This window comes from Pteropus vampyrus, unplaced genomic scaffold (assembly GCF_000151845.1).
Source record: "Pteropus vampyrus isolate Shadow unplaced genomic scaffold, Pvam_2.0 Scaffold19, whole genome shotgun sequence".
In the NCBI taxonomy this organism is placed as follows: Eukaryota; Metazoa; Chordata; class Mammalia; order Chiroptera; family Pteropodidae; genus Pteropus; species Pteropus vampyrus.
In genome coordinates, this window is record NW_011888800.1 from 14,733,347 (window position 1) to 14,755,824 (window position 22,478).

The 22,478-nt window shown below is 32.7% G+C and overlaps 1 protein-coding gene and 1 non-coding gene across 5 annotated transcripts in view; both read right to left on the reverse strand.

Annotated features, from left to right (window-relative positions):
- The window catches only part of DMXL2 (Dmx like 2), a 117,394-nt gene that overhangs the window by 87,809 nt on the left and 7,107 nt on the right, over positions 1-22,478 (reverse strand). For 2 of the 4 annotated variants that reach the window (XM_023527846.1, XM_011355109.2), the window contains exons 2-6: positions 7,611-7,736; positions 5,531-5,602; positions 2,949-3,027; positions 1,932-2,067; positions 1,213-1,279 (exon numbers count right to left, since the gene is read on the reverse strand). In XM_023527846.1, coding sequence (XP_023383614.1) covers positions 1,213-1,279; positions 1,932-2,067; positions 2,949-3,027; positions 5,531-5,602; positions 7,611-7,736 — 480 coding nt within the window. Of the gene's footprint in view, positions 1-1,212; positions 1,280-1,931; positions 2,068-2,948; positions 3,028-5,530; positions 5,603-7,610; positions 7,737-14,030; positions 14,137-22,478 lie in introns of all 4 variants that reach the window. The other 2 variants (XM_023527847.1, XM_023527848.1) reach the window with 2 other exon arrangements.
- LOC111736369 lies at positions 2,792-2,910 on the reverse strand. The gene has a single exon (XR_002779170.1). It is a non-coding gene; the product is annotated as a 5S ribosomal RNA (ribosomal RNA).

Genomic DNA, 22,478 nt, shown 5'->3' on the forward strand with positions numbered 1-22,478 from the left:
CGGGGGGCGGGGGAGGGGAGTATGGTCATAATGGCACTATACTTCTCAAATGGCAATACTGGAAGCTAGAAGGCAATAAAACCATTACTTAAAAAATTCTGAGGGAAAATTATTTTCAACCTAATTCTATGCCCAGCCAAATCAAACATAAGAACAGAAGAAACACTTGTTCAGACTTTCAAGGCCTTGAAATGTTTTCTTCCCATTCATCTTTTCTAAGGATATCTCCATTAAACCAAGGAAAGAATATAAATGATGTTAAGAAACAGGGAATTTGACAAAGGAGATAGACAAAGCGCATCTCCTGAGGCAACTGTAAGAAAATCCCAAAATGATAGCTCTATTTTAGACTTAGAGAGCAACTAAGTCAGATTGGAGCAAAGAAAACACCCATCTCCAGGATACCTCCTATGTGGGATTGTGATGAGAGAAGATTCAAAAACTATCAGAGGTTTAAGGATTGAATCAGGTATATAGAAAACTAAGCAAATAATAACATTATTAACTCCAAAGTATTCTGTGAAGAACATTTTACATAATCAACAATGTGAACAATAAATACTGATTTATGCAAATATTATCAGATATCTACATCAGAAAGATAGGAGGAAGGGAAGTGAATATGTTTATGTGCTTATGTTTATGTGAATGTGTTTACGTGAATATGTTTATGAAGAGATAGGGTTGGGAACATCGGCTAGAGAACTAAAGCCTCAGCGCCCACAGAAGAAAGACAAGAGATGATACACAGAAATAAAAGCCAAAAAAAAAAAAAAATCAAGAAATGGGAGCATAAGCAAGTTATTTAGGAATATGGGAGGAAGTACCAGAATATGAAATCTGACAAATAACTGCCTCCGGGATACAGGACTTAAGAGCAGGAAGAATGAAGGGCTTCTTTTCACTGACTCTAGTGGTATTGTTTTACTTTTTAAATTATGGATGTATGCTATACTCTAAACATAAAATTAATTTTAAAAAGCACAGACTTTTTTAAAAGGTCAAAGAATAATAATAAAAATAACTATTACTTTCCAATGCTTACTACCTAAGGGAAACATACCTGATCTTTTACAAATCTATCACTATTCCTCAGGTCACCTTTGCAGAGTAAGATTATCCCAATTTTACAGATGAAATAACTGAAAATGAGAATGAATAGAAACATTAATTGTTTTGTTTCTTTTGTTAATGTTTTGTCTGGTCCTTTACCTTTCCAGCAGTAGCAAAATATTCACCATCAGGGGACCATTCCATCAAATGTACAGATACTGAGGTTCTAAACAAACAAAAAAAAAAAAGTTAAATAGTTAGCATTTTTAAAATCTGGAACACCTTATATAAAAATGGTCAAAATAAGATTTTTAACATCATCGGAACAAGACTGTTTTCACTTCCTTAAAAATACAAATTAATTAATTAAAACTAATCTGAAGTTCACTTTAGGAATCCAAAGAATGCAATTAACATGTATAAATGATATCTCCACTTACAAGTCTTGCCAACATCCTAAATATACTATGTTGAGAACTAAGCTCATCATCTTCCCTGGCTAACTGGTCCCCTTCACATCATCCATACTGTTACTAGTTCAGCCATCCTTCCACTTGCAAAAGTGGCTGGCAACTTTCATCACATCTTCTCCCTCTTCACATCACCATCCACATCTCTTCCATTAATGAGTAATTCCTACATGTGGACCCAAGTCCTGAGGTTATTACTATGAAAACGTTTTTATCTTTTCTGTAAACAATCAACTATAGCAAAGACTGAAGGATATTATAAGTTTTGGTTAGAAAAAGTCTACTTTCTAGGCTTCTAAATGTAATGGTATGATGAAATAAAAAAAAAAGGATGACTATAAAAGGGAACATACTTTAGAAAGCATTTTTTAAAAATTAATGAACACAACAACAGAATTAGATACTAACTTGCACTGCCAGATGCATTTCCAATCATTTAAAACTAGAGGAATTTTATTATCAATTTCTTCCTCTTCTTCCAGAATGTCACCTCCTGGAGGAGCCCACAACTGAAGAGAATCAGTTGCTGTCAACAATCTGTTATCTGAAAATTAAAGAATGTTCTGATGAATGAGCAAGGATTATCTAGAGAAATATATATGTGGGTTTCTATATAGGTTTATAAATTACACTATTAAAAATGAGCAATATTGTCTAAGAAAGACATTTGGAATATATCTATTTAAAAGTTCTAAGGATCCACTAGACAAGAGAAAGTAGTTTTTTGGGGAAACTTGAAAACGAAAAGAAAACCCTAATGACAAAGAGCCCTTATGTATCAGGTAAATCTTTTTTAAAATAACAGAAAAGGTAGAATAAAAAAGAATACTACATGGAATATTCTCAGGATATAAGACATAACTAAAAAATTAATGTCTTTCTACTTAGAAGTGAATGTGAAAAGGAGCAAAGGCATAATCATTAGAGGTTTCTAATCTTTCAAAATTAAAGACAATAATTTCTGAAATACAAATAACAAAAAAAGACAGGTTTTATTTCTGATTCTTTCTCAATAAATTAAGAGTAAAATGCAGCACATGTTCACTAAGAAAACAAATCATCGTTCTTAAAATACTCACAGAATAGTAAATTCAGTACTGTATAAAGTAGTATATACCAAGAAGAAAAAAGTATACTCGTTCACTAGCAAAAATAAAATATACTATTGATCATTTTCTTATTTTGGGAAATTGTATCACATTGTAATCATATATTTAAAACAAATATTTACTTTTCATAATTTCTTTTGATTTTATTTTTATTGTTTACACCTACAGCACCTGGTCTTCCTAGGTGGTCTCCCATCTAAGTACTAACCAGGCCTGACCCTGCTTAGCTTCCGAGATCAGATGGGATCGGACTTGTTCAGGGTAGCATGGCTGTAAACATTATTTTTCATAATTTCTAAATATAATCACTAAATACCTTGAGGGTCCCATGCTAAATTGTATGTCACGGAACTCAAAAAGAACTGCCCAGTTTTAAGCCACTGACACTTGAGTTGCTGAAACATAGAAAAAAGAAAAAGGTATTTTTAAAAATAATATCCACAAACACCACCATGTCATCGTTTTCTTCAACCTAAGACCTTATGATCTAAAACAAAGATACACATATTTCACTACTATTTTCAAAATACTATTTTTAAAAAAACTTCCAATAGTTATACTTAACAATATCAGCTGCTTTCCATGCCTAAAGCCAAGCATGTTCTCTCAGGCTTTCTTCTACATCTACAAACACATTTATACTTAAGATATCCTTTCTTCTCTTCTCCACCTGCAAACTCTTATGCCTACCTACAGCAGATCTAGCTAAATCGTCACCTCTTTGTGAAGCCTTTCCTGACATCCTAGCAACACTCATAGCTCTTTTTACATTCTACCATTACAATACTGGTCACACTGAATTACTATTTCTTCATATGTCTGCCTCTCTTATTAAATTATAACTCTTCAAGGGCAGGAATTACATCTTCAGCTCTGTAATGGCTAGTACGCAGATAGTCAATAAATGTTTATGAAAAAATAAATGAACCTTAGAAAGAAGTGCAAATTATCATAATCCTATGGACTCGATGTCTAAAATAAAACTAGATATACCTCTCAAAAAGTCAACAAATTTGAATTATATAATATATAAAAATCCACAAACTTGACCTATATTATATTTGAATAATTTCTATCCTTTTTACTATTTTCATTCTAAAAGGCAAAAAGAAGATTTAAAATTTAAAAGTCAAACATCTTTGCCATGAAATACAGTATCTAAGTAAAAAGTTTAGATATCTCTTTGTAGGACATAAATATAAAATGACCTTATGATGAAAGTATACTGCAATGTAAAGCTGTTTGACCTTAGGTAAGTTGTACATTAACTGCTTGGCAAGCAATAATAATTTAATAAGTGGCGATTCCCTTTCTCTTTACAGTATTTTTAGAATGTTTAATAGTAAATAATTAAAGATTTCATGACTATCTAGAGGCAGAATTTTAAAACATAACTGCAAACCTGAATTTCATTATCTAAAAATAATTTTATATTTTTTAATCAGGGAAAATTTTATTTTCCTACCACTGCTGAACAAACAATAGTCACAATAATATTTTAAATACTGTTCGACAGATCTATTAGAGTAATAATTAAATCATTCTTAAAACTAGAGATATCCATTATATTCTTTCCTTTAGTACTTATCAGAGTGCAATCTGTGGACCAACTACATAGCAGAAATTTTGGGAGTGAGGCCTGGAATCTGAATTTTTAATAAGTACTAAAGCTTAAGCACTCTAAAATTTGATATCCACTTCATAATACTATCATAGGGAAAAGATTAATAATTTAATTTGCATTTTTTTGGAAATACAAAAAGAAATTCAAATACATACATTCAATGAAACATCGAAACCACTTATTTTAATGTATTTAAGAATATACTTTAAAAAAAATTCTGGTAAATATAAACTCTTGCCATCAGATTTCACACGGGCAGTTTTGACTATCTGTGAGGATAGTGGAGTTATAATGCATGTAGTAATTTTTAAAGGGGTTAGTAATTCCAACCAAATGGGATTTTCTGAATATTATGTGAGATAAAATAAAATACAGCACCCAAAATGAACCTGAATGGTTCTGAAAGTGATGTTAGACCACTTAGCTGGTAAGTGAATTTACCTAAGCTCCTAACTCCTTCATTCAACAAATATTTAAGAGACTATTATGTTCCAGACAGGTTCTTAGTACTTGGGATGCATCAGTGAACAAAAGAAACAAAGCCTCCTACTCTTGTGGAGCTTACGTTCTAAATAGTAAACAATAAATAACTATTATAGAAAAAAGTTAAAACTACAAGGATAGAGAGGTTATAATAAAGGTGGTAGAAACAAGTGACAATTTTTAATTAAGGGTGATAAAGGTAGACCCCACTAAGACGGTATTATTGAGCAAAAACTTAAGGATTTGCATGAGCAGGCCATGTAGAGAAAGAACTTTCCAGACAAGAGAACAACCAATGCAAAGGCCCTAAGATAGGAAGGTAACTGTTCTAAGAACAGTAAAAATTGCGAGTGTGGCTAGAGTGACAGCAGAGAGGATGAAAATAGATGAGCTTTCTGGCTTTGAATCTGAGGGAAATATGGAGCTATTAGAGAAATTTAAGCAGAGAAGTGTCATGATCTGCTCTGCTGAGGAAAGAGAAGGGGGAAGGGGATTGAAAACAGATATTAGAAACTAGCCTAGTAATCTAGACAAGAAATAATAGTTCAACTAGGGTAGATTCCCAATCGACAAGGTAAATCTCAATTAGCAATATTCTAGAAAACTGAGTTTCTAAAAGGCCTAGGGATATATTCCTAGTGAACATAAAAGATTTTACCATAAAGCATCAAACTAACTTCATACTGATATTCCAGACCACCTTCAGCATCAGCTCCTAAGGAGCTCTTTATTGCTATCAAGTGGATTGTAAACTTAATTCTGAAAGTTTTCTACCATCTTGTAATACTTACACAATTTCTCTTATGAGAATTTATGCCCAAGGGCTCAAAGATACAAACAGCATTACCATATGAAGTTGCAATCTAAAAAGGAATAAACAATGCATTAATATTTAGGAAAAGAAAAAATAAAAATAACCTACTCTTCACAATAATGTATAAATTAATTATATGATACAATTCCAACACAGTATTCATGGTTTATTCCCTTCCATAAACATAGCTAGAAAAGTACTGGACTTAAGACTCTCTTCTCTGTTATCAAAAATTCAGCAGGCTTTATTTTACATATCAAATACAAGGTTGACCTATTCAAAGAAATCAACATTTTCTGTAAGAATTTTTTTCTTAATACAGAAATAACTATTAGCACAGACACATTTCAATGGGATATTTGTCAGAAACTATAATCTAGTGAATATAAAATACATGAAAGGCCATTTCCCAGTTCATCCCCCTCTTAGTAAGAGGGAATCAACTAGAGGGAACAGACCAAAAACCTTCCTGACACCTCTGGACCTATTGGTTAACCTATGAAAATAAATTAGGTACATATTCTTTTATGGCCAGCCAAAAAAGGTCTACTGTGGCTTCAAGGTACCCTTCATGCCAATTAGTGATTTTAACTGTTACTTAATATCTAACATTCTTTCCAAGAAAAAGCTTTCAATCCACAATGGTAGAGTGGAAGCTACTTAAAATGCCTGGCTAAAGTGGTACTTAGGCAAAAAGTGTTATAAATGATCACATTCTGCATGTCAATGAATGAGTGAATCATTATAACTAGCTAACGAAAGGTCATAAATACAGAAGTTATCACCACAAGGACGAGGAAGAGTTAGGGGGGGATAAAAGAAATAAAAGAGAATGGAAATAAAAGACAATATATTAAAGATGTCACTATTTTGCCTTCTTTACCTTTGGTCAGGTAAGGAAAAGTAGAAACACGGTTATGAACACCAAGGCCTTATATATTAAAAAAAAAACCTAGAGAATTTTATTGTGATTATCACCAGCATATAAATATTAAAATTCATCTCTGACAACTATCTCTTGGCAGGTTTAAAGTTACCTTACTTGGCCTAAGAAGATAAACAATGAAAAATTAATGACTCTCTCGGTGTTCTCTAAAAAGCAAGCAATGCTTAAGAAAAAACAATGGGGGAAAAAAATCGAAAAAGCAAGAAACGAGTATCAGAAAACACCAAGAAACTCAGTGTTTCAATACTAGGTCAATTATATCACTGGATTGCCATATTATAGTGTATTTATACAAATATTAAAGCTCGATACAAGCGGCAGGCCTGGTAGGACAGTAGAAATGGTATAATAATAATTTATCATTTGGCATAAAGTTGCATGATTACTATTTATCACCATGAATATTCTGATTTAATATATCCTTGATAAAATGTTATTGCTCAATAAAGAACAATTTCTTGAACATGAAGACTGTTTAAGTTATTACAGGAAAAAATCTCATTTTCATATTCTTTTAGAGCCATTCGATTCTGCTACACAATATTGCCCTCACTGAATTGCTAGAGCATACAGCAAATATGCCATATTTACCTTACATATAACCAAAACTTGATGTACACTATGCTTGAAATTTTGGGTGAGGGGTACATATCATGAAATTTAAACTATTTCAAAATTAACCCTCCCTCTGTTTTAAAGTCTGAAGAAATGAATTTTAAGATTCTTTATTCAACAAACTTTCATTAATTAACAGAAATTTTACAAAGCGCCTGTTAAATGACAAATATATTAGACACTAACAACTTGCTAAATTTCTTGATAAAAATTTGAGGTTATTATAATTTGGGGGAGAGATAAGGGGTGCTAGGTAGAGAAGATAAAAGTTTACTTCCCTGCTACTGGCTTAATAGCTGCCAGAATTATCAACTGGCAGAACATAAGTACCCACAGGATTTTGAGCCTATCGCTTCACTCACTCCTATCAACAAACATCTAAGCAAAGTATATTAACAAGACATTTTAGGCAAGCCCTGTATAAAAGGATAAGAATATTCTGAGATTGTTAACTATATTAAAAGATGACATTTAATAAAGTAATTAAATCCCTTACTCTTCCATGTTGGTTAGAACATTCCACACAGCTGACTTGGATGTTTCCATGCTTAGCACCAGGAATGATCTGCACACATTCAAAGTCACTTGCCAAAATAACAATATCACAGCCTGATCCATATGCCTAAAAAGAAAAGTTTTATAATATGTGAGAATTATTTTGAATTATTACATAATAGTTTATCTTAGTTTGTTACCATTATTATGTATACTTTGAGACTTTTACAAAAGTAGTTAATGCAAGATATTAAAACATCAATTTCCAAGTAAGGATATTAAAAGTCACATAAAACAAATGGGGTAATGACACCCCATGCATTATCATTCAACTACTTCTACTAACAGAAAAAGGGTTCTTTCAGTTCTTAAACACTACAGCCTCTATCCTGCAGGTCATAAATCATTCTATTTAGAGTTTCTCTCCAAAGCTCATCTCAGTAAACCCTAAAGAATAAAACCTCCATCTGAAAATAATAAGGCACTGAAGGCAACAATTGTGTTCTGAGAGTTCAAACCAGGCTTGAGAAAGATCAAGATAGAAATCAGATTCATTTTCCAACACAATTCCGCATGGCTTAAGGAGCTAGTTAAATAGACATGAACCCCTGAGACAGAATTACACGCACTAAGGCAAAGACTAAACTTAAACCCATTAACTGCCTAAGTGAATCCATAAGGCAGCCTGCCTTCCCTCTCCCCTCAACCTCACCATGCATGAGGGACAGAGGAAACCAATCAAAAATGGTTTCACAAAAAAAGATTAAATAAAAAATAAACTGATTTATATAAAATGTTGGCAAATATACGGTCTGGAAAATAAAATACAATACAAAATTAAGTTCCTGGAAAATTTCCCTGTACGACATAATTATAATGAGTAAAACCACATATTCTTCCTATTGCCACATTTCTCGGTGTATGCTATTCCTGTTTTGCAACTTTGTGAATTTTATGATGACATAAGGGGCAGAGGGTGGGGACATTTTTCTTTTTCTTCCAAACTCTCCTGATGAGTAAATATTTTAAACCTAAGAACCTAATTCTTAAATGAAAAAAAACTATTAAAAGCAACATAAATATAAAATTTATGAGACAGTATTTTCCTCACCGTTTCTATACCCTTAAGCAATATGGTCAGTCCCACAAAATACAGATATCCAACAGCCAGGGCTGACATGTCAGGAAACCTAAGTCAGTAACCTATGCCCTGAAGAGGTCCACACATGGCTGCTAATGAAAGAGGAAAATGAAGATAAAGGCCAGATAGGGAGACAAAACACTACTTCTCCCAGTTAGTAAAACCTCCAGTGTTGCCAAAATCCTGCTGTAACTACTATAAACCATTTCAATTCATATATTTACAAATACCAAAAAGCTCACCAAAAGAAAAACAAAGAATTTTAAGCAAAGGAAATATGGGGAAAAATCACTCACAGAAGAAAATATTCTTATACACAAGGCAGATTTGCTATAGCATACATTCAAAAAAGCTGAACTGAAAAGGAATACTGAGTAGAGGCAGAAGAAATGTTTGTATCACCATGCTAATCTTTAACATTACATTATTAAAATAACCTCACCCTTACCCCCAAACAACATTTCACAATTTCCAAAGGGCTTTATAGAATCACCTAAGCAAAGTAGTTTTATGAAAAGAGCATAGACTATCTAGTTTGGAATTACAGATGCAAGGTTTTCAATTGTAGTTCTAACTGTATGATCTTAAACAAGTTACTTACGCTCTCTGAGCATTTCCTTATGGTAAAAAGGAAAAAATACTACTTATTAGAATAATTGTGAAAACTGAAATAGAAAATCTATTTGCATAGTGCTTAGCAAGCATCATTCATTTAAGAAACAAAACAGTGCACGATATCCCAAGCCCGGGCTAGAGACTGGAAATACAAAGCCACAAAATGGGGTCCCAGTGAGTCTAATGGGAAGATGACCAAGTAAATCACCAATCGCAACTAAATAACAAACTGCCATTACAGAGATATCCACAAAATACCAGCAGAAGACAGAAGGTTCCCAATAAATGTTATATTACACCCTCTTAATCTTTGCAACAAACCTAGAAGGCGGATATGATCATTATCAGTGTATAAAGATTCAAGTTCATTAATTTGCCCAGTATACAGTTAGTAAGTGGAAGATGTTAACACTCAGGTTCTTACAATTCTTACGTTCCTTCTCCTGACATTACATGTCAAATGAAATAAAATATTCCACATAATTATTAGTACACTTGCTTCTCTAAAGATGAGCCAACCCTAGCAACTGCTACTATAGACAGATAGGCTCTTACTGCTCAGTCATTAAAAAGGATATTTACTCTTCCCTAAATATTCATAATTGCCAAATTGTTTCCAGAAGATGTGTACCATACTCCTTACTTGTAGGGAATCTTGCCATTTTTCTGATCTTGCAATAGTTCTCAAATCTGGCTGCATCAAAACCACTTAGGGAACTTGTTAAACATACAGACTGCTTAATCCCACCCCAAACTTACTAAATCAGAATCTTCATGGATAAAAGAATTTGGCAAATATCTATAAAAATTTAAATACAATATACCCTTTGATCAAATAAGTCCCTATTGTACTCTATAAGTGTACTTACAAAAGTTTGCCAAAATTTACACAGAACGGTATTCACTGCCTCATTATTTATAGCAGCAAAAACTGAAGATAATCATACTACTCATCAGTAGGGGAGTGGTTATATAAATTACCAACTATCCATAAACTGGGATACTATGCAGCTACTAAAAGTTTTGAGACCAATGGTCTAAAATGGTCTCAAATCTCTTATCAAACTAGTAATTACCATCATAATCAAATAATTATGTCTGGGACTAGCTTCCTATGTAACCACACCAGGCAATGCCTGCCATTTTATATAATACCCATTGTCACAGCTAGAACAAAACCCCCTAAACTACTATACACTAAGAGCTTACAAAAGTACAGAGGAAGAATATTAGTATTCTTTACCTTTCTCTAGAGTCTAAGGCACAATAACCCAAGTGTGGAAGAATAGAGGATTCATCATCAGTCAGTACGTAATCACATGCATTCTATAACTGAAGGCTCACGAGATTTTAATGATTTATATAAACGTGTGATTAATGTCTGTCTGGTCTCCACTACAATGAAAGGTCCATTAAATCAAGGACCATGCCCTTGTTTACCTTTATAGTCTCAGCACCTAGCACATAAGCAGCCCTCAATAAATATCTGTATAACAAATAACTGATTCCAAATCTTCGTATTACAAATAACTGATTCTAAATCTTCCTAATGTCTGGCTCCAGAAGCCTAAGGACCTGGAAACTTGGTCAAAGAACATAGAGTTTGGATAGCTGACATACCCTAATAATTTGGCCAAGTCTATGACAATAGCTATACAAAGAGAGAGATTTGGGCTGATTTTCCAGTCTAACAACATCATGGATTTAGAATACCTACCAGAAAGGAATCTACCAAATCTTCCTTAATAATTTACCATTTACTGAATACTTATTATGTTTAGGCAGTCTGCTACAGTCTTTATGCACACTGTATGATCATAGGTCCCCTTTTAAAGATGGAGAAACTGTGGCAAGGAAAGGATAAGTAATTTGCGTAAGTTCATGAGAGTGCGGATTCACTTGTTTCATAATAAAGCCCCCGAGCTTTCCATTGCATCACCCCACTTCTACTCCTTACAATAAAATATCTTATTAGTGCTAGAAAGTCCACGTTCATCTTTGTAATCCCAAGTAATTTACCACAGCACCTAGACCAGAGTAAGCACCCAGTAAAGACCGAAAGTTGAAAAGGTTTACACAAAATCTATAATTACTCAAGAGATTACCACTGTCTCAATTTTAAATCAAAAGCAATTTTGCTCCATCCTTCTTTTTCAGAAGACAGTTTTAACAGAGGAAGAATTTATAGGGCAGGAGTAAAAGGGTATTCACTGAGACTACAAGCAAATACTAAAATGGCTCCAGAGAGTATGGGATGTGGACTCCTTTGTATTAGGTAAATATCTCTGACTTAGTTGAATATAAACTAACTACTCCATATGTGGGAGACAGGCCACAGGATCATAATAGGGAAGCAGAAAAAAAAAGAGTACCAAGCCTTTTCTGGAGCAAGTGGAATTCCTTAACCAGGTTCTTCCTCCCTTGGGTTCTTGGTAGAACTGCCCCTGTGCCATAGCACCATCTACCAATGTCCTACACTTATAACAGTACTAACTTATAAAATATTCTACCTCAATGTCAAGGATATGTTTTGGCCCAAACACCACACAGATAAGGCCCAAGAAAAGAGGAAGAGTCAGAAAAACACTCTTTCCTTCCATTCACATGGGAGGATTTCTTTTATGGAAGGACTGGGCTGTCCTTATGATGATAAATAATTAATAACTAACTGATAATTCTTAACTAAGAGATAATTCTGTAGTACAAATTCTGAAGTCAAAGACATGCTTTAAAAATATCAGTCCTCACTTGTTTTTGTTTGGAGACTAAATCCATCCTGTTAAAAAAAGAAAAGTTGCCTCTGCTTTAAGCATTGAAACTAATAGTTTTCAACCTAGAACCTAATGGGTATAAGTCACAGATGGTTTTAGGAGGTCTCTGAACTCCTGGAAATTATATTTAAAGTCAAACGAACGTGCTTGTTTTCACTGGGTCCACAGATCTCATTAGTCTAAAAGAATCTTTTCCTATGACAAAGTGTGTCATATTATCCCACAATAATTATATGAGAGCTAAAACCTTGAGTATTTGTTATAATTGAAAGTCCTGTGTTTTTAGTTACTTTCTCTAGAGATTAATGTTACTGTGAACAACTATTAAGTGTAACCAAACAGATATTACATACTCATTGTCCTCTCTAACTTCAGTTTTATATATAACGTCCTTGACTATATTACTCTCAGAAGAGCAAACAATACTCATATCCCACACTGTTCTAATTTATCATATTTCCTTTAAGTCTTAGATAAATTAAAACATAAAGAAAAAAAATAAATTTTTAAATCTTACAGAAACATGACCTTTCCTATGAGAATAAAGAGTACAAATAGTAAAGAAACATGATCTTTCCTAGGAGAATAAAGAATACAAATAGATTAATTACTTTGCATTTTCTAAGGAGTAGTTGGATGCTTTAACATCCTGGTTGTTACAGAGTTAAAGTTTGTGATCAGTGACAACTGTTGACAGATGTGTCTAAATTTAAAAGAAAAAGAAAAGCACTGATGAATCAAGAGCTATTGAGCATGCTGAGACATTTGTCCACGTTAACAAAGTGTGCAGCCTTACCAAGAATACTCTACCAAGAGTGTTACTGTTAAACTCCCACCTCTCCCTGAGAGTGAGTTTTGATTCATGTAAATATGTTCACGCTTCTACATATGAGGGCATGCATTATTAAGAGTTAGAAAAATAATTACTAGAAACAGGTATTTACTAAAAGCCTACGGGTAACAGGTATTGTACCATGCACTCTAAATTCCTAGTCTTTCCTTCAAGACTGCAATAATCTTAGCAGTTATTAATCCCACTATAAGGAAATAGCAGTTTGTATGATTTAATCAAAGTCATAAGGTAAATATATGCTGGGATGCAAATTAAGGTCTCCTTACACTGTTTTAGCCTCTTAAACAATGACCAACTTCTATTGTTTTGTTTTCTATTGCTCAAATTTTTGTTCTTATTGGTTAATTACATAAATTCTTTAAATTCTTCATTTCTGCTGTGATCTTTGCTCTATAAACAAACAAAAAGCTGAGAAGACAGGGTTAACTGGTTGATGGTTACTTGGTTGTACCAAGTTATCTTCAGAAAACACTCTTACGAGGCCAATTGTGGCCTATGAAAAACCTTATAACCAAGAAAACAAGGCACAGATTAACAAAAATTTTCCAAAACATCCTTTCCGTCTCTTCATTTTAGTCACTTTATTAAAATTCTAACCACTTATCATGCTCTCAGAATTAAAAATTAACTTCTAAAATGGACAAATAGTTTCCCTATGGAATAGGTCCCTTATGAAGCTAGAATTTTCATATATTACTTATCCATTAAGGCCAATCACAAGATACATAAATCATTTCAAATGTTTAATTTTAATGTTTTTAGTAACAAGATTTTCTTTTTTATAGAGAAAATAACACATATACTAAATTTTTAAAAATAGGACAATTAAGTCACCTTCTTAGCCTTGACCACCTGTCCTCATTCTCAAAGAGCAGTCATGTAATAGCTTCTTTTGAACCCTTCCTGAAATGTTTAATGTATACAGAAGTATAACTACATATATTTTTAAATAAAGGGATTATGCTATACACAATTTTGCAAATTTTTTCCATTTAATTAAAAACATATCTTAAAAACATTCCATATCAAAGAAGGAATTACCTCTTTCTTCTTAATTGTTGCAGAATATTCCATTTTCTGGCTTTGCCATAATTAATTTAGGTTGTTTCCAGTCTTTCACTACTGCAAAAAATGCTTCACTAAACACCTATGGATAAAATATTATTATGCATACATATGCCGAGTATACCCAAAGGATAAATTTTAAGACATAATTTGTTGGGTCAGTGACTAAAATTGAGTAACAATTGCAAACTGGCCTCCAAAAAGATCATATCCCCCAAGTGTATAAAAGTACCTGTTTCTCTACTTCCTCACTAACCCGTGTCATTATCAAATGTTCTAATGTTTTCAATCTAATAAAATCTGGCAGTTCCCCAGTGTTTTAATTTGTATTTTTTTCTCATTTTAAAATTTCATTTTATTATTAGTTTCAAGGGGTAAAGGGTTAAAGAAGTAGTTAAAGAAGTAGTAAAGGGTTAAATTAGTAGTTAATTTGTATGTTTATTAGGAGGAATGTTCAGCACCTTTTCATATATTTATCAGTCATTTATATTTATTTCTCTGCCGGCTGACTATCCAAGTTATTAGTCTATTTTTTAACTGGGTCGTTAGTCTTATAAAAACTCTTTATAGAACTCACCCTTTGTCATGTATAGCTAACAAGCTTTCTGTAAGTTTCTACACCAAAAGTCAAAACCTTACCATTATCAACTACTGCCTACCACCACCACCTCCGAAAATAAATAAGCTTCCTATCATTCACATATAAGTCTGCACTACAGTTAGAAAAGGGAGTGGGTAGTATTTGAATAAAAAAGCTCTGCTTTCCACATGACTAAGAACATACTTTACTGATATGATTCAATCACTTTAATGGCCTAAAGTCCATTCAAGAATGCTGAATGAGTGCTCGCTTTGGCAGCATATATGCTTAAACAATACAGAGAAGATGGCTCTGTGCAAGGATAAAAAAAAAAAAGAGAATGCTGAATGAGCAAAGTAAATATATGAGAAACTAAATAGTATGAAAGAAGCTTAGAGCAAAGAAAAAAACCTAAGTCAACAGGTGGAGCAATGTTGGAAATAATCTAATAAGGACTACTTATGTGGTAACCAAGGGTACTAGTCCTTTTACAAACAACTCACATCAGAAAATGAAAAGGTAACAGACTCCTTATGAGTAGCACTAGAAAAAAAGCAAAGCTGCGAGTGGTATGCTAAGTGAAACATTAAGACAAAATTTACTGATATGTAAAAAAAAAAATCTACGGCCAGAGACAACAGAAGAAAATTTAAGAAATATTACAAGTGTTCATGATTAAGTAGTAACAGACAAAATGATTTTTAATTTCTTCCTAACAACTCCAAAGGAGCAACTGATCTGAAAAAAACGTAGAACTTTCTTTAAAATTAAAACTTTGAATGTAAAAAAAGAGCTATTTTTAGCATTAGTCAAAGACTAATAATTTTAACAATACACTAACAAGATGGAGCTTTAACAAACTTCTAAATACTAAGATAAAAAGAAACACAAACACCTACAGTCCAAACTAAGCCTATTACTATACCCCTGAACAAAACATGGTTTTTTAAATTTACGGATGCTAGTAACATCTGAAAAGAAAATGAGACCTTGAAAAGAGAACTATGCATTAATTAATTTGCTCTAATTAACCATTACAAAACCAGTTCTATCTCCAGCTGGCCTGCATTCTCATTAAAAGGTAGGTCTCAAAGTAGAAACTAAAAATCAACTCTTATAAATAAATAACTATTTTATGTCATACTAGGAATAAACCGTTTATTATTAAATAAACTAGGAATAAAAGTATTATCAAAACTTTCCAATGGAAATCATAGTAATACTGGTAAAAATAAGCCCCATGGACTGGCTAGTATGTATAAAAACCTAGAGTCGCCTTTTAGCTTCTAATTTGTTCTATAAAGCTTAGAGTATATAACAATTTGCCTCATACAGAATAATGAAGTTAAAATGTTACTTTTTAAAATGGCTACTTTAAAGAAACTGAATAACATTTTTTGAACATTAAATTATTAGAAACAGAATAAGTGACCCAATATTTTGTTTCTTAGCTCATTTTTAATATATATTACATTTGAAAGAATTTTAAAGTTAATAGCATATTATGTAATATGTAGCAATATTAATACGTAATGTTTATGAAAATTTCCAATTATTTCTTAACTACTGGACATTTCCAGAAAATTGCTAACTTAAATGTTGATATTTTGAGGGAAATGGTCCTGATAGTGTTCAAAAATATATTTCCCGAATAATATAAACTATTCAATTATAATTAAACCTCCAATACCTTCGATGATGAAAAGAGTACATTCCTGAGAATGTAGAGGTGCTAACACTGACTGTAACTATAGGCAAAACATACTCTCTCTACAGATGTTTCCTTCATCAATCCAATAAAAGGTTGTGACTAGATCACTTCTGAGATCTCTTTCAACTTTTAAGCTGTAATTCTGTTAAGTATACACAAATTTGTTTCAAAAGGTTTTGATAAAAAGATTAAATAATCTAATGTTTTACAAAGAGCCCAGCTAAGCGTTTTTTATCTTGTGACTCTTTAGCCCTTACAGCTGACAGGAGGTGAGGATGGTCCAGAGAAATGACCAGTGGCAAATAGCTGAAAAAGATGTGCTATGCCAATCAAAGTCCACTCTGGGGAATTTAAACCAAAAGAATCAGAGTTAGCAGAAAGAGCTGAAAAGTCATACATATTCAGGGATACGGCTGCCATTGAGAACCATAGAAAATATGAAACTGAAAACATCAGTTTGAGAAGTAAATAGTCAGGTATCCAAAAACAAGAAGAACCCAGGAGAAACAAGTATATAAAATCCCTAAGAAAATGCCATCTTGATTCTACCGGCTTTTTTTTTTTCTTTAAACGCCTACAGCACCTGGTATTCCTAGGTGGTCTCCCATCCAAGTACTAACCTCTACCAGCTTTTTAGTTCCAATCACTCTGAAGTCCAACTGCCCTTCCTTGATGGTTCATCATGTATCCTGAAATACATGATGTTTTTAATTTCAGTTAATCTGTTCCTTGCCCTGACTCAAATCAAAGCTGATAGAAAGAAAGGAGATATTCACAGCAGGGCTTCAGAGAAAAATTCAGAATTGGCCATGATATTAAAGTAGGGATGCTAGGATAGAAAGTGAGCAAAAGAGGATGTATAAAAGAGATAGTTACTAAAGCAGTCATCTGTGATCCCTGGGACCCAGAATACCTACCTTGAGAGAGTACATCTGGAGCACTGGATAGCCAAATATACTTTTTCAGCCTTAAATAAAAAATAATAAAAAGCAAAGAGCAAGAATATGGTGTGCCTGTCACTCATACACTACTGAGTATAAAACCACATGGCTTTTCTGTAAAACAATTTGGTGGTATGAATTAAGAGACTATAAAGAGGTTTAAGTCTATTGATTCATTAAGTCTATTTCTAGGACTCTATCCTAAGAAAACATTCATACATTCAAACAAACATTACGACTAGTACTAAAATGTTTATTGCAGCATTATTTAAAGTAATAAAGAAGGGAACCACCTAAACATCCCATCCTAGGAAAATTATGCTTTATCATGTCAAATGAATTGTCCATCTTACTCAAAGACCTTTCTGGGAAAAACTGCCCAACCTACAGTCTTTCTAAAAGAGCGGCCTTGCCAGACCATATGACCAACATCCACTACAGACAACTGACTGGTAATAGATTAGGAAAAAACATTTAGAATGCTGCAGAAAAAGATAAAAATGAAATACAGAAGGTATCAGACATAGAAATAAAGTGAGATGGTCTAATATGTGTTTAATATACAGTCATGCACCGCTTAAGGACAGGGATACATTCTGAGAAATGCATCGTTAGATGGTTTCATCATTATGCAAACATAGACTGCACTCACACAAATCTAGATGGTATAGCCTACTACATACACACCTAAGCTATATGATATAGCCTATTGCTCCTACGCTAAAAGCCTGTACACATCCTGCATAAAACTCTAGATGAATTCAAGCACAAGAGAAACTGATGCAATCAAGAGACATCGTAAACACAAGATGAGGTTGCTGCTAGAGTAAGACATACTGTTTACAGCAAACACTTTTTTTTATAAGTAGAAAGAGTACATTTTAAAGTAACAATACATAATAAATACCCAAACTAGTAACATAGTTATTATCATTATCAAGTATTATGTACTATACATAATTGTATGTGCTATACTTTTATACAACTGGCAGCACAGGTTTGTTTACACCAGCATCAGCACAAACACGTTACACTATAAAGTTAGGATGGCTACGACACCACTAGATAACAGGAATTTTTCAGCTCCATTATAATCTATGAGGCCACCTGTATAGATGCAGTCCATCGATGACCAAAATGTCATTATGCAGTGCATTAATGTATTAGTCTCATGAGGTCAATGCGACAGAGGCAATATTTAAAGCGATATTAGCTGAAACTTTCCGGTTTGAATACATTAATTCAGATTAAAAGATCTCAAAAGTCTAAAATAAGACTGAACATAGAATATGCATACCTAGACACAACATAGTAAACCTCCAAAAAGCAAAGAAAAAAGTCTTAAAAGCAGTTAGAGAAAAAAATACAACTTTAAAGAAGCAATAGGCTGGGAGCTGACTGCTCAACAGAATCAATGGAGGCCAGAAAACAAGGACTGATATTATCAAGGTGCTGAAAAGAAAATACTACCATTCTTGACCTAGTGAAAATCTCTTTCAAGAATAAAAAAAAATAAAGACATTTTCAGACAAACAAAAGATGACATCACAACACCAACAAAACCACACCAAAGAAAATTCTAAAAGTTCTCCAGGAAGAAAGAAAAAGACCCCAAATGGAATGTGAGAGATGTAGGAGTAAATGAAGAGCAAAGTGAATATGTAGGTAAATCTAAGTAAGCATTGACTTTGTAAAATAATAATAATGTCTTACAGGGCTTATAAATAAATATAAACAGACATCATGGAAGGATAGATTATAAGCAGGAACAGGGTAAAAACCGATGCAAAGGGTTCTTGTATTGTCTAGAAAGAACATAAATCCTCATCAGACTTTGGTTAAGTCACATGGTAACTTAAGAATGCACGCTATAAATTCTAGGGTAGAAACAGAGCTTTAGGACTACTAGAAGGAAAAAACTGAAATGAAAAAGAATACTTATATCAAAAGATGCAAAGGAGAAAAAAGGGAGCAAAGAACAAAGGGGACAAATAGGAAGACAGTGGATTTAAATACAAACAAGATGATAATTACATTAAATGTTAGTGACTTAAAAGTTCTAGTTAACACAAAAATTGTCAGGTTAGATTTAAAAACTGGACTATGGGATATTTAAGAGACAAACATCTGAAACATAATTATTATAGATAGAAGTTGACAGAAAAAGGGTGGAAAAAGATAAACTTCAAAAATGCTTATCAAAAAAAAGCTGACAGCTATATTAATATCAGGTAAGGCAGACTACAGAAAGCATTAAAAAAAAAAAAAAAGAATTACTTCACAATGATAAACAGGTCAAATCACCAGGAAGATCCAATCATTTTAAATTTGTAAGCACAAATAATTAAAGCAAAAATTAACAAATCTATAAGACAGGTGTAAATTCATACTCAGTAATTTAATTAGCAATAATCATACCTCGGATAAACCTCATTGGCCACTGCGCAAAGCTTACACTCAATATGTTAACACATCTCTCCGTAAGAGAATAAATAAACAGACAGAAAAGCAGTAAAGTTTTAGAAGGTTTAAACATGATTAACAAATGACCTAAATGATATATGTAGAATATTGTATGGAACAACCGCAGAGCACACATTTCTTTAAGCACACATGAATCATTTATAAAAATTGATCAACTAAAATTTCAACAACCTTAAAAGGACTGAAAGTATATGTTGTATGTTGTTTGGATATAATACAGCTTTGCTAAAATTTCATAAGCAGATTTTAAATAGAAATTTCACATATATTTGGAAATTTAGAAACATACTTCTAAATTGTGAGTTACTGATTTAAAAAATAGCTTTGTGGTATGCAGATATAGTAGTAGGTCCTAAGAATATAAAACGTACATTCATAAAGCATTTACAGAAAGAAAGACTAGAATGAGCTAAGCATTTAACTCAACAAGCTGGGGTAAGCGCAAAATTGATCCAAATAATATAGAAAGGAAAAAATAAATTAAGAATAAGAGTTAATGAAATAGGAAATAAATATATAAGATAGAGAACTAGTAAAGTTAGAAGTAGGTTATTTTAAAACATTAATAAAGTTAATAAAACACCACTGAAGAAAATAAGGCACAAATAACAAATGGTAGTAATGAGAAAAGCAACACAACAAATGCTGCAGACCTTACAAAGATAATAAGAGGTTGCTGTGAACAATTTTAGACTAATAAATTCAAAAATCTACACAAAAGAATAAATTCTTAGAAAAATAACAACCAAAAGTCATTAAAGGAAAAAGTACAAATAAACAAATCTCTCTTCCCTGAGATTCTCAAATCAATAATTTAAGCCTGTCCCATGAGGCCTCAGTCCAATTTACCAAAATGTTAAGAGGGGTAAAATCTCTGGATTGTACCATAAACAGAGGATTTTATCTTTCCCCTCCATTTTTCAAATTATCTACAAGAGCGTATGCTACTTTTAAACTTTAAGGGAGAAAAAAAGGAATGGGAGCCTTAAGTTCTAGTCTTAATTCTGCCACAGGTCTAGCTGTGTGACTTTGATTAAATCCTTTAATTCCTAGATATAAAATTTTTACTAGATCCAAATTGTATAACATTCCATTTCATGCACCCATTTAACACAAAGATAGATATTAATCCTATCACTTCAAAAAAACAAATTATCTACTTTGGTAGATGACCCCTAATTTATCTTACAGCGTATAACAACAAACACCATGTTCCCTTGTACAACAGTGCACATTTAATAGCTGGTTTATCTTAAGGGTATACACAATGCTTAGGCACTTATATTTTTTGAATAAAGGATAACCAGGAAGTTATGCTACTGGGAAATTCTACTGGGAAATGGAAACTTTCCTTTTCACTTTCCTTTTTACTTTCTGCACTTCAACACTGTTCGAATTATGAATTTTTTTAGAATGCGGATATTACATTAACAATCTTTAAAACAAAAAATGAGTTCTTTAGGGTTTTTGTTTTCTTTTTGTTTTAATGGCCAAATTGAGCTTTTGATTATATCTATATAAAATTTTTCCAGCATAAAATTATGATAGCCATGTTTGAATGCTCCATATGTCTATGTATTGGCACATTCTTAAAATTACTTTCTCAAAAGAATCTTTTTTCTATCCAAGAATAACCCTTTGGGTGAGTCCAGTTTACCAACAAGTAGGGCAGCCTCCTCATCACATCTATGTCAGGCTCCTCAATTTTCAATTCCAGGCCCAACTCAGCTGTTAAAACATGTAACTCTTAAAATGCAGAATCACTACCCTCCAGGTATTAGGTTAATCTCCAATTTTTTATGTATTAAAGTCTTTCAAACCAATAATTAAGGAAAATTTGAGAACTGCTCGACAGGCAGAGAGTGTGTCAATTCCTCTCAGTAGATAAATATACTACATCCTTGGATATAACCAGACCAAGACAACTTTATATCTGGATTGTATTAACCAGCTCTCTGCCCCCATGCCATAAAATTCATTTATCTAAATATGGACTAATGCCACTGACCTATATCAAGAGGTATTATAAAAAACAGCCTTATAAAAGTGGTCACTATGTTTACCATAAGAATGCTGTATATTACATTAAGTACCCTTTACATTTATTAATTCATTGGGTATCTTTTTGTACCCAAGAAATTTTTGTTATAGATGCTAAAGAAACAGCAGTAAAGGCCCCTGAAGGCATGTGGGTCTTTTTCCTGAGTGAGAAAAAAGAAGTTATTTGAAAGTTTTCAGCAAGGGACTAACAAGATCTGATTTATACAGTCATGAATCATATAACGTTTCAGTCAACAACAGACCGAATCTATGACAGTGGTCCTATAAGGTCATAATGGAACTGAAAACTTCCTATTGCCTACTGATATTGTAGCTGTAGTTTTAAAGTAATAGCTCAACGCATTACGCACATGTTTGTGGTGATGCTGGTATAAATAAACCTACTGCGCTGCCAGTCCTATAAAAGTACAGTATACAATTATGTACAGTATATACTGTTACTAGTTTATGTATTTACTAGTTTATGTATTTATGTATATATATTTATGTACAGTATATACTGTTACTAGTTTATGTATTTACTAGTTTATGTATTTATGTATATATCATTAGACTATACTTTCTACTTATAAAAAATTTTTTTTTGGTGTAAAACAGTATGCCAGTATGCTGACAGCAGTCTCATATATATTGTTCACCCCACCTCT